Source organism: Lemur catta, chromosome 10, assembly GCF_020740605.2.
Source record: "Lemur catta isolate mLemCat1 chromosome 10, mLemCat1.pri, whole genome shotgun sequence".
Taxonomy (NCBI): domain Eukaryota; kingdom Metazoa; phylum Chordata; class Mammalia; order Primates; family Lemuridae; genus Lemur; species Lemur catta.
Window position 1 is genome coordinate 65,419,271 of NC_059137.1, and position 12,771 is coordinate 65,432,041.

The 12,771-nt window shown below is 43.8% G+C and overlaps 1 protein-coding gene across 1 annotated transcript in view; it reads right to left on the reverse strand.

Moving 5' to 3' along the window:
- The window catches only part of APBA1 (amyloid beta precursor protein binding family A member 1), a 60,239-nt gene that overhangs the window by 29,976 nt on the left and 17,492 nt on the right, over positions 1-12,771 (reverse strand). The window contains exons 2-4 of the mRNA XM_045562407.1: positions 6,886-6,981; positions 2,655-2,694; positions 85-230 (exon numbers count right to left, since the gene is read on the reverse strand). Of these exons, the coding sequence (XP_045418363.1) occupies positions 85-230; positions 2,655-2,694; positions 6,886-6,981 (282 nt within the window). The remainder of the gene's footprint in view (positions 1-84; positions 231-2,654; positions 2,695-6,885; positions 6,982-12,771) is intronic.

A 12,771-nucleotide genomic window follows, 5' to 3' on the forward strand; every position in this document is an offset into this window, starting at 1 on the left:
CCCAGAGCTGTGGGCTGACGCTATGGCTTGTTTAGGTGCCTGTATCTGCCCAGCATCCCCCTCCGAGCACCCAGACCTCCTCACCTTGATCCTGCTCACTGCTTCCTGGGCCTGCATCATGCGCACATTTTTGGAGGGAGTTTTGTCTGAGAGCAGCTGGGTGGAGCCAAGGTAGTTGGCGGCGAAAATGATTCCATCTATCAAGTCTTCAGGGTCACAAGGTCCAGGAACTGTAACACACAGAGCCACAGTGGTGAGTGAAGCCACCCTGGGGCGGGTCCAGATGAACCCCGAATGGTGCACCACCCTCCCCCACACCTCGCTACTGGCACAGGTGGGCCAGGTGCCGAGACCCCTGAACAGGTGAGTTAACCCGCTGGTCTGAGGCATCTCTCTGTGTCTGCCTTCACCCACCCCTCCTTTTTAATAGAAGGCACAGTTTCTTAGAGTAACTGACCCAAGCCATATACTGTAAGAAATGATGTGACTATTTACTTAAATATGAAACATAAAATCCAGTGACAAAGGATATCGTTTCTCTTGTTAGACTGTGAGCTCTTTGGGGACAAGGATCATGTCATATTCATCTCTGACTCTCTTGTGTCTTAGTGTCTGTCACCCAGTTGTTTGCCAGATAAATGCCTGGGTGAATACATAGCTTCTTATTAGGAAAGCTCATTTTACAGCAGTTCCTATTATTTGCTGTCCATTCATATCTCCTTCCTCCATGCAATCCATAATGGAGAAAGCAAATTTTATAAATCAGAAAAACATGGTATTTGTTTTGGAATGTCTGGATTCCTTTAATGGCCTCCAATCCCAATTCTGCAAGACAGATAACATTACCCCAAAGCTACGACCCCACGCTGCTGATCTTGCAACTTACAGGCTATCATGTTCCTGCTCTGTGTCCACAAACAGATCAATTCCAAGGAAAATCAAAATTTTCTGTTCTCATTGACCAGCCTTTTAAATCAAACCTGTATTAAATATTTTCACTGGGGGGCATCTGATTCTAACCACAACTGCCTGAAAACCCTACCCAAAATTAAAACATGTTTAGGACTAACACACAACTTTCTAACAGGTTCACCAAGAAAGGTATTTTAATCTGCAATTGAAATTTATGTATTTTCTTTGACTTGAATGCTGTATCTGGGGAGACTAAAATATACATTTTCACCTACTGTCCAAACCTCAGGGTCTTAAATTAGATCATTTGAAATGGAAACAATTTGCTTTTTCCTCTTGGAGGACTAATCCGAAATGGTTTTTATCCCTAAACATCAAGCTCATCTTGAGCTTACACAGCTGCTTCCCAGGATAAGCTACTTATTAGGGCAACAGACTTAAAATAATCTATTCATTTTTCTAAACTAAAGTGGAGGTTGAAACAAAGAAAGTAAAAGTGTGGATCCTGAAAATCTCGAGGCCTGGTGGGATGGCTATGAAGACAGAGGGAGTTTCTTAACTTCTGAAAACTTCCTAATGTGCTCTCATGGAATTTTAGAGCTTCACAAAAATGATGCAAATAATTTACAGGTTACTCGAGAAAGAAACCTGAGTAACTAAACCAAAACTGTGAGCTTGTCCTGGGCTTCAGGCCTGGGGGTTCGTGAAGGTTGATGAATCCCGGTAACTCATTCCCAGGCAGTGGAACACACTGAATGTTCACCCACAGGATAGAAAGGCCAGAGAGACCTTAAAGAGACATCTAGGCTTTCTCTAGCCTCCAGAAAAGCCTCCTTCAAAGAAAACTCAGTCATCCACCCTGGCTCAAAGCATCAGAACTGTCTCCAGCCAGAGGGCGATTCTGCGTGAATAAGAAACAGCTGCCCCCTGTGGATGGCACAAGCTCAAGCTGGGGTGCAGAGCTGGGGCTGACTTTTGGCCCTGCTAAGCCTCTTGACCGGGTGCCCTTGTGCAGTGAACAGCCTGCTCAACCATGTGTGGCAGCCCTGCAGAGAACACTGGTTCCAAGGAGAATTGTAGAGTCAGCCAGCCGATGCACAGCCTGGCTCTGTGTTGCTAACTACGTGATCTTGAGCAAGGTTCTCACCCTCTCAATGCCTCAGTTCTCTCATGTACAACATGGGCATAACAGTAACACCCCCTTCCCAAGACTAATGTGAGGATTCAATTAGTTCTTACACGGAAAGTGGCTTAGAACAGTACCTGGCAGAGAGTAAGTGCTCGGTAAATGTTACTATTACTAGCGTATCCAAGCAATAGATGGGAATTACTGGGAAGGTATTTCTTATAGAAAGGACCAAAATTTCTCCCCTAGTTAAATTTCATTCTCACTTGAATTTTTTTTGAACATAAGAGGTGCACTGGCTAAAAGTAAGGACGCCTGGGTTTCAGCCCCAATGTGGCCCTTTCTAAGCTATCTTGACACTGGGTAAAGCCCACAGCTTCACCACCTGCCTCAGGGCATTGGTCCATATAACAAGCAAAGGGAGGGAGGAGGATTTTTAGAAGTTCCCAGTTATTGTACTTTCTGTCTAGGATACCAAGACTGTTAACACTGTGAATAAGTGACTTCGTGGCCTTCCTTCCTCACTATTGTCTTATTATCTTAGTACTTCCAATGCCCCAAATGCTAAAAGATTCATGAATGACTCAGTGCTCAATATTTTTTTTCCAGCTCTTACCTTCAACGTAGGTTGGGAATGAAGCCAAGCTTTTTCTTGACTGTAATTAAGACAGAGAGGTTTCAAGGAGGGCAGAGAGTGATGAAATATGCATTAACACAACCATCCATGCAACATGAAAAATAAATACATCACCAATTATTAACCAGTTGTTGAACATTTTGGGTTAGAGAAAGTGAAGTGTGGATAAACATATGCATTTATTAAAGATTACCTAAAACCCAGAACACTTTATTCATATTTTAGGTAATCTGAAAATCTTACATTTTACAACCACAGAGGTATCTGTTGGCTTAAACAGAAATCCCACAGACCAAAACCTGTAATCAGCAACAGCAGTAAAAAGGGCACAATTTGTGTCCTTAAGAATCTGCATTTCCATGTGAAAAACTCATTAGTAAAAGCACCAATATTATATGCTGAAATTAAGAATTCTCCTAGAGAATTTTATGTCTTTGCCACAGTGATCTCTCACTGTGCTAAAAATGTGTGCCAGAGTTTTTTGAAATCTCTTCCTTTTACCTCTTACAGATGTATACTAGTTGATAAATTCCATTATATAAATCACTTTTGTGTGCTACCTTAAAATAAGAACACAACAAAGGAGCAATTAAAAAACTCTGGAATTTATTCTATTAAGTAACACCTCAGAGCAAAGCTCTGTCTTCTAACAGCACAGTTGGAAGTAGAGACAGTGGGCAGAAGGTTCTAGAATCTGACAGGATGGCAGCTTACATGCCTGCTCTCAAAGGACCAAAACTCACCATAGGCTCCTCTCACAAGCAGATGTCCTTGACATAACTCTGAGTGAGATAAGAGTGGGAAATTCATTCCTGCTTCAACTAATAATAGAATCTGTAGCTGCTGTGTCTGGGGCAGGGTGGTGCAAGCATTGCAGGACAGCAGAGAGCTAATATTAAAGACAAGAGTCCCTAAAATGGGCAGAAGGTAAGGTTTGCATGGCCAAGATTTTCATTGCTGAGAATCTACCAGGTTTTAGATGATCATTTAAAGAGACACCTTTAAGAGAAAGGGTATCTAGCGCTGCACAGCTGCTCAACTGGCTGACTTGAACAGATGGTATACTCTGGGGTGCCTAGGGGCTGGAAGAGGAAAGGGCTCTGGGTGAGGGTCGGGATGTTGCAGGGAGTAACTATATTCTAGCACTTTACCCTGTGCTCTTTACTTGGAAGATGGGAACGGCAAAGAGATGATTAGTTAATACCTGTGCAACGTTCTAAAAATAGCAGTGTTGTTATGTGAAAAATTGGGGGCAGTTAAAGAAATATGGTGTTAAAACTCTAACTCAATTCAGGACAATGACAAGAATTCAACACTAATCACACAATACGTCTCACAGGGCAGGCGTGCTCGCTGGGATGCAATGGCTCCTCATACAGAGGAGGGCGGGTCGCCTGTGCACCAGGAATGGAAGGTTCCTGGCTGCTAATGCATTTATGGAAAAACGCACACAAAGTGAAAGCCAGGATACGTGGATGGAAGAAAGAGAACTCTAATTTGTCTAGGGCTTTACCCAGGTGAGAAGACAGGCCCAGGTGAGGGCCAACAGCTAAGTCTGTCTCATTCTGGTTGGCTTAAAGAAAAAAAAAAAACCAAAAACTCCTAACTTTATGGTACACAGATGGAAGCTTGACTCTTCACAAGGGCTGAAGACTTTTAAATTATTATTTCCCAACCATCTCCCTTCACTTGATCCAAGTAGCTAGTGCTCTGGTGTAATGAGAGTTTACTTTGTGAAATCAAAATGGCTTAGCCTCCAGGGACATCCAAGAAGCCAATTCAGATTTTCTTAGACTATTAGAATACTTTTGTGAATGCTAATCTTGAAGACAGTGTACAGATTTTGGCAGAAGCTACAAAAGAATTACTTTAGTCTATAGCTCTAAAAGCTGCCATTTTATTTAGAGCTACAATGGAGGGTATTTGATACATTCACTTATTTTCTATTCATGAACTCATGACTAGCTTTCTTTTAGTCTCTGGGGTAGTAAATTTTTGAAAAAAAAAGTTTTGTGAAATGAAAGAATCTATAATTACTGCACACAAGGAAGATTTTCATCATTATTTCTAAGGATATGCAGAAACATGTGCCAAGTCTTGTAGGAACTGAGAAACTAACAAATTTGCCTTGCTTATTATATCTGATGCATAACAAATGCTGAATATTCAGATATCTGATTAGCCCTTTGTTTTCTCACATGTGGATTGAGATGAACATCAGTTGACCCTTAACATTCAAGAATTAATAAATATAGTTGTACTCAAAAAGCCAAAGGCTAAGGTCTATGGGATTTTCCTGGGGGTCACACAAACCAAACCGTTTGAAGACCTTGGATGTGTGACAATTGGAATAATGACAGACAAGTGACCCTGTCCATGCAGCCTGTGACCGCAAGCACGTTCCACCCTAGGAGTCGCAGATCCTGTTGGTTAGGAGCATGGGCCCACAGGAGCTCTGGATTCGAATTCTGGCTGACAACTTGTGAGCTCTGTGACCTCAGGTAAGTTACTTAACCTTTAAGCTTCCTCACCTAACAAAAGAGGACAATGATATCTACCTCAAAAAATTCTTTCAAGAATTAAATGAGATACTATTTGTGATTTGCTCAGTGCAGTGTCTGGAGCACTGTAAATGTTCAGGAAATGACAATGCTCATTACTGTTATTCCACTGCAGCTGTCATTGTTTCCTTCTTCTATTTGCTCTCACCTGTCCATGTGCTATGAGTAAAGTACGAAGCAAACTGTGGAAAGGCTGGATCAGCAGAAACTGTGACCCTGTCGCTCCTGTTCCAGTGGCCTGGGGTCTAAGGAGCAACACCAGAGGAGGTCAAAGTATATTTCTAGTCTAAGTTCTAATGTTGGTGTCATTGCAGAGAAGGTCTCTCTATGTTAGTTTGGTTTGATATGAATATATTAACAAACAAAAAATACACTTCTCTCTTGCATAAATATTTAATGGCAAATATATGCGTATTCAATGATACTTTAAGGGTAAATTTTAACTAAGACTCTCTTTAGAAGCGATCTGCCACTCAGGTTAAAACAGAGTGTTTTCTTTCATTGCATTTAACATAAAATTATCAGCAAAAGGAGGGAAAATGAGACCATCATTCATTATGTGGTTTACCTCTTTAACACATCTCTTCAGCATTGATTAGGAGCATCTATATTTAGAGTGAGCTGAGCCCATGCACACGTTATGGCGCAGGCCAATATTTACCTGATGCTGCTGGTTCACAAGAAGGTGTGGGGGGACAGCCAGGTATAAAAGGACATCAGGTACAGGAGAAGGCGGTGGCTGCCCTACCTGCCCTTTTCTAGCCCCAGAGACCTCAGTAGGAGCAGGTAAGACTATTCTCACTTAAACATTTTCCATAAGCAGGGCACCTATAGGACTTGTTGTCCAAAAGGGACACGTTAGAGCTGCACTGTCCAGTAGTCCCCAGCGACATGTGATTATTTAAGTTATTTAACATGGAGTAAAATGAAAAACTCAGTTCCTCAGTCCCACTGGCCACATTTCCAGGGCTTAGAAGGCACATCAGGCTAGTGACTACCATACTGGACAGAAGTAGAACATTTCCATCACCACGACGTTCTGCCGGACGGCACTATTGTAGAAAGTGAGACGGGGCACTCACTAGGTGGGCTGCTTGGATAATAGGTGGGAACTGGAACCAGGCCCCAGGTAAACTGAGACACGTGGTCACCCTGTTCTTATGCAACATATTTCACTTGGGCCTCAAATAGATGGGTGTTTAAGAAACCAACCCATTTTCCAAAGCACACAGCAACTGCAAATCCATGGTATCAGAAGGCACGTAGTGCCATGAGGAAGGATGCTGGTCCATGCAGCATTTGGTGTCCAGGGTTCAGTGCTGTCCAACAGAACTTTCTGCAATGATTCAAATGTTCTGTAATCTGCCCCATCCAATACAGTAACTACTAGTCACAGATGGCTACCGAGTACTTGAAATGTGGCTAGTGTGCTTAGGATGTGAACTTTTCATTTTGTTCATTAATTAGACACCCGTGGCCAGTGGCTACCAAATTGGATGAATTGCACATTGGAGAGGAGAAATCAGAATTTTTCTCCCCAGGTTAACTTGGGTCAGGAGGCTCTGCAGGGGGCTGTATTAGAAAGCATGCAGTAGTATTGGGATAAAGCAAAACGGGCTGACAGCTTTGGAGACAAAACGGCACCCTACCTCTTTATTTGTGGAGGCTTCCGTGGGGTCACTGGGGTGAGGAGGTGTACTCGATGACTCGGCACCCAGGGGTGAGGAACTGCCAGGAGATGGAGACTAGAACACAGCAAGAGGATAAACACAGTGAGAACCCGAGGGACTTGGAAACACCTTGCTGGGAGAGAGGAGCAAAGCGGAACACAACCCCACGGGCATTTCAGCGGGGAGAAAGCCTCTTTGGAGAGAAACTGCCAACCATACATAAAACACCTGGGGTTTTCAAGCTTGCTTTCTCAATTCCTGCTACACTTTTAAAGGAGCTTTTATAGCTCTGGGTCTTTTTTCCCTTTAGGCCAACTGTTGAAAGAAAATATAGAAAAAGTTGAATATCAAACTTAAAGTACTAGATGAATAGAGCTAAGGGTATTACATAAATATGTTTAAAAAATTATTTTCTTACTGAAAGATGCAAACACTCAGGGTACCAAATGTCTTATAAAATCACCTGCCCAAAATGATACGAATGGAAAAGCAAAAATTAAAATGCATATTTTTAAAGAGGCAGCTGGGACTGATTTTGATGGCTGAAAGCCACACTACCTGTAATTTTCCTAGTCAGTTCAGATTTTGGATATTTTGTCAGATTTCATGCACAGGCCATTGAACATGGAGAGGAATTTCAGCATTTCAGCATCCAAACCACCTACCCTTGGATGAACAGTTCAAAAATCCTTTGTCAAATAGCATGTTTGAAAATAAGGCTTAGAAAAATAGGTTCAGGGAGAATGGCCCCTCCTGGGTATGGTATTGCCTCAGTTGATGGGGCCCCAGCTCCTTGTACCGCCAGGCTCTGCTAGAGGGGACTATGAAGCACCCAGGTCGGCATGCACAGCAGCTGCTCCATAAATACATGCTGAATTGATGACCCAATAAAGCAAGCAAGCACGGGGATGGGACTCATACAGGCCCTGAAAATACTCCCCAGCCTATACCCAAACAATGCTGTGTGCTCCTGAAATCTTGGGAGATGAAGGGCATCTTCAGGTGCATCACAGAGAGGCTTAAGAATTCTGCAGCAAGGGTCCTCTGGGAGGAAGGATGCCCTGCTTCACAGTGTCCTGGTGTGTTTGACAGGAGGCATAAAACAGAGAGAAACCACACAAGGATGTATTCTCTCAGGAAGCATGGGGATGTGACCTTGGCCAAAGAAAGCAAGAGAACACTGGTGCTTGCTTGAACCTGAGTCTGATTTCTTGACACTGGCTCCCCTGGGAAAGGAGAATGTTTCACATAGCAGTGATGTGGGGGTGGGGTACACTCTCAGTGAGCACTGTGTGAAATAATAAAAAAAAGCAATCTTTTCCAAAAAAGTCTAAATTACAGGAAATATAGGGGACACCAAATGCACAGAAAGATGATGCAGTGAGATTCACTATCATTCAGACTAAGAAGTCGTGCAATCCTACCCCATTGCTGTAAGGCCTGGATCGGTTTCCCGTGACCCCATATACCTAATTCTGGGCAGCCAGGTGAGGACCAATGAGCCCCTTAAATATGCACATGCAGAAATCAGACTCTCTGCAGTAAAGCCAAGAGGGCAGGCACGGTAACAGCAGCCATAAAGAACCCTAGGCCCCACAGCCCCTGGCCACAATAAAGCAGCCCTGTGTGCCTTTAAAAAGAAACACACAGGATTTTTCATTCGTCACCCGAGAGCACTGGTGGGTACTTACTGATTTAGCTCTATGTTTGGCTTACTCAATATTAATGCAGTGAAGTCTTCAAGAGAATTTAATGCCTCTGAATTTTGCCAGTTTTTCAAATCTGAAGAGCATCCTCAGGTATTTATGGCTCTATATTTTTGCCCCCAAGTAATTTCCTCTGTCACCAAGAATTTAAGGGTCTCCAGCCCCTGGGGAAGCCAGTGCAGCTGGATGTTCTTTAATTGCTTGGTTTTGAGGGCTGTGTAACGCTAGCATTTAAAAAATATCCCCCAGAGTGTCTCACATTTCCTATTTCTCTATTGCTCCAAGTCTTCTAAAAATGGATTCTTGACAACTTAGTGGGCGCCGGATGACCTTAGGATGATGGGGGAAGACAGGGCATCTGGACGACGAGCAGCAGCACAGAGAGGGAGATCAGACCCCACAGGAAAGTGAGGTGACCAGCGCTGGGCACCCGCCATGTGACGCCGGTGAGGAGGCACAAACGAGGCACTGCCCTCACAGAGGCGCTTGTGGGACCCACGCCAACCTCAACAGGGACCCCTTCCCCTCCGACAGCTGAGGCTGTAGCCTTCTGCACGTGCTCGAGCTCATTCACGTTCCCTTCCATTGCACCTGCAATTAACGACCTCCACTTAGAGACCTCTCCCTCATTCCCTCCCATGTTCAATGCTCAATTCAAAAGCACTCATCTGGCTGAAGCCTTCTCAGACGCTATGCGCAGTGCACTTCTCTCTGACGGCATGTGTCTGTTGTGTAATTATCTGTTCACATGCACGTCCCTCCACCCCCAAGAGCTCTTGGGCAGTAGGAACCTTGTCTCATTGGTTTTCATCATCCAAGTGCCTACCCTTGGGTCTTGTAACCAGTAGGCGCTCAGTAAATGTTTGCTGAATAAATGATTTCAATATAGCTCTAGCTTTACAATGTTTTCCAACTTGCATGGGAAGCAGATACATTACAGATCCACCCACTGCTTTCTTTGATTATTTTCTAGCACCCTTCCACTGCTGTGTGTTGAACACTCAGTCTGCATTTTGAATTACAGAAATGGTCTTTGCCTGTGAAGATTTTAACCTGGGCTCTAGCAAAGCTCTTTTGAAGCAGAAAACTGTCTCCAAATGAGAGGACCCCATCTGGTGGAAGCCTACAAATCCTCACACCATTGTCGAAATGTCAAGGGTGGACAAACACCTTCGGAACAGACACAGTGCCCGTGAAGCCTGAACAATGGTGTTAGTATTCAACTCATCCCCAATGTCTGCCTTAAAAGCCCTTTGCACCTTACCTCCAACTTCTACCTTGATACACTCATAAAAGCGGAGGAAAAAACCACAAGTTACATAATACTTTTTTACTTTCAAAGAATATATTGGAGGCAAAATCTAGCCAATATTCCTCTGTCTGGGGTCTCATGCCTTCTGGGCTACTGGATGGATATTCAGTATTAAACAATGAGATCATTTGCCTATGGGGGTGGGAAGCAAATGTGGGATTGGATTGGGAATTCACAAAGGTAAGTGCTGAACGTGGACATCTATCTAGGATGGAGCATTCAGAGATGCCTTACCCATAATTCCCTTCTCTGCGTGATTACAAGAGGTCTCCTTAAGCTCAACAACTTGTCTTCTGCAGATTATGTTCTAGCAGACTGTCCAAAACTATGATCTAAATTTTACCACCTCAGCTCTGGGACTCCACAGAGCAGAGCTCCTAGCCTGAAGACTTAGGTTCTTCAACGTCAAGACAAGAAATGGGTTGTCTTGTCCACTGGCGCTGGAGCCAGAGGTGGCCTAGGGATGCAAAAGCATCCCAAGGGGAAGCTAATCATTTTCATTCTGATAGAACATCTCCTAGGGGCAAAGACTGAATAGCTGGTGGTCGGGGTGAGACAGGAAAATGGCTCCAGGGATTTCCAGGCTATGCTTGTAAAGAGGAAAAGCAGCACACGAATAATTATTATTCATTTATTCCTTCAGCAGACATCTCAGTGCCTACCTGTGTTCCTAACACTGGGCCAAAGAACAAAAGGAAGGAGGTATGTTTTCAGAAATGGGAGGAGGCAGATTGTAAAGGCAGGGCACCAGGGACAATTTTTCCACGGACTTGGAGAGGAGAGGCAGAGCACAGGCAGTGATGCAAACGATCAGGAGTGGCTGTAAATATGCTGCCCCCTCCGCCTCCCCCACTGCTCACCTCCTGCTGTGCACCCCCCCTTCCTAAGTTTCCTGGAAGACAATTTTTCCAGAGGTGGGGGGAAGGCAGGGAGAGCTCTGCGGCCTGGTTCCTAATAGGCCCAAGGGTTGGGGACCGCAGCTTTAGAACACCCCTTCCCCCGGTTAAAGTGTAACGTGACATCTGCCAAGCCAGGCATGAACAGAGAGCCTGAGAGCAAGCAGGAGGAGAGACTGCCTGCAGCAGCTGGGCCAGGGACACCTCCATTGGAAGAGACACAGAATCCTTCCCGGTCACAGTGCCCAGGACACAGAAGGCCCTAGAGAACAAAGTCTGCTGGTTGGCTGAAGTTAAAAACAAAAACCAAAAACCAACCAATCAATTCCTAAGATAAGAGGTCTAGCCTTCAAAGCCACCACGACCTGGCTCTCCAATATTAGGGCCCATTTTCAAAAGCATAGTGTGATTATAGTGAGCACAAGTTACATGTCTCCCTTGACAAAGACTTAGATATTTTAATGGTTTACTGTGGCTTAAACAAGTATGTTTCAGGATAGCAAAGTGGTTAGATGCTCAAGCCCCAGCGTCTGGCAGACCAGAGTCTGAATTCTGGCTCTACCACTCCTGGCCCTGAGCATGAGCAGGTTATCTATCCTCTCTGATCCTTTCTGAGAAATGGGAAAAAGTTACTACCCACCTCCTGGGGTTGACTGGAGAATTAACTGCACACTGGTGGTTGGCTCAGTGCCCGGGTACGTACAAAGCACTCAAGCAGTATTAGTCTTTTATGATTCCAACAGTTACAAAAATCATTTCTTCCCTCTGGGAGACTGCTCACAAGGGCAGCACACACCCATGGGGATGTTTTCTTCCTCTCATCCTGTTTCTTCCTTATTAAAATTTTATCCAAGGATAAAAATATAAGTGAACAAAAGGCTCTATAAAATCATACCCAAAAGACTCCACATTAATTCATAAGCCCCAACACTCTTAATAGTACATTGGTAGAAACAGCTCATTACTGGCTGAGGCTGGGGGCATTCCAACTGCTGTGAGCAACTTCTGGCAAGTTCACTATCTCCCATCCAAGAAAGCATTTCCGAACACAAAGGTTGAGGGGGGATGCTATTAATATCATATTAATTGATTTACGAAAGAGAATAACCTGCATACGAACTACTCTATTGTCAATTTATAGCACAGCTCACACGTGACCTTGATACATCACTAATTAGGACACCTGGTGAAAGACCCCAGCCTGCTCTAGCCAAGTTGAACAAGTCTCAGGACGCGCTGGCCCTCTTCCTCCAAGGCAACTCAGTGACAAACATTCACTGTAATGAAGGGTAGGAGAAAATAATTCTCTAAAATTATACAGTTTTGCCAAACCCACCTGGGAATGAGTTATTTAGTAACTTCACATGTGTGAAACAATTCATAGAACCTGAGAATAAGGTGTTTGGTTTTTTTTTTTTTTTCCCCTTTTTAGGTGATCACGCAGCCAACATACTACTTGGGACTGTAGCACCAGGAGCTCATGAACCTCTTCCCCAGACCCTCTCACTAAGTATTTATTTACTGTCATTTTAAACACAGTTTTAACAAGCTCTGAGCAAGTCATTCCTCCATTCAAAAATCTTTAGTCATTCTTTTTTGCTTATAGATTACATTCTAGACTCTTTACCTTGGCACTTAAGGCACTCCAAGGGTTGGCCTTAATACTTTATATATTCTCTATCATCAGTTCAAATGGAACTATTAATATTAATACTTTCTGTTCCCAGTATATAACCTGCGTGTTTCTGCTCAGTCCTGTCGTTTATGCTCTTGTCTGAACTCCACAGGTCCACGAGGCTGTCCACTTCCATTTCAACCACGACCTCTCTCATGCAGTCTTCCCAATTCTCTTAAGTGAAAGGAATCCCCCCTCCTGTAAGAATGGTTTGCACGCATTTTATCTACAGAATTCTTACGGCACATTACTCTCTCCCTTGTATCTTATAAAAAT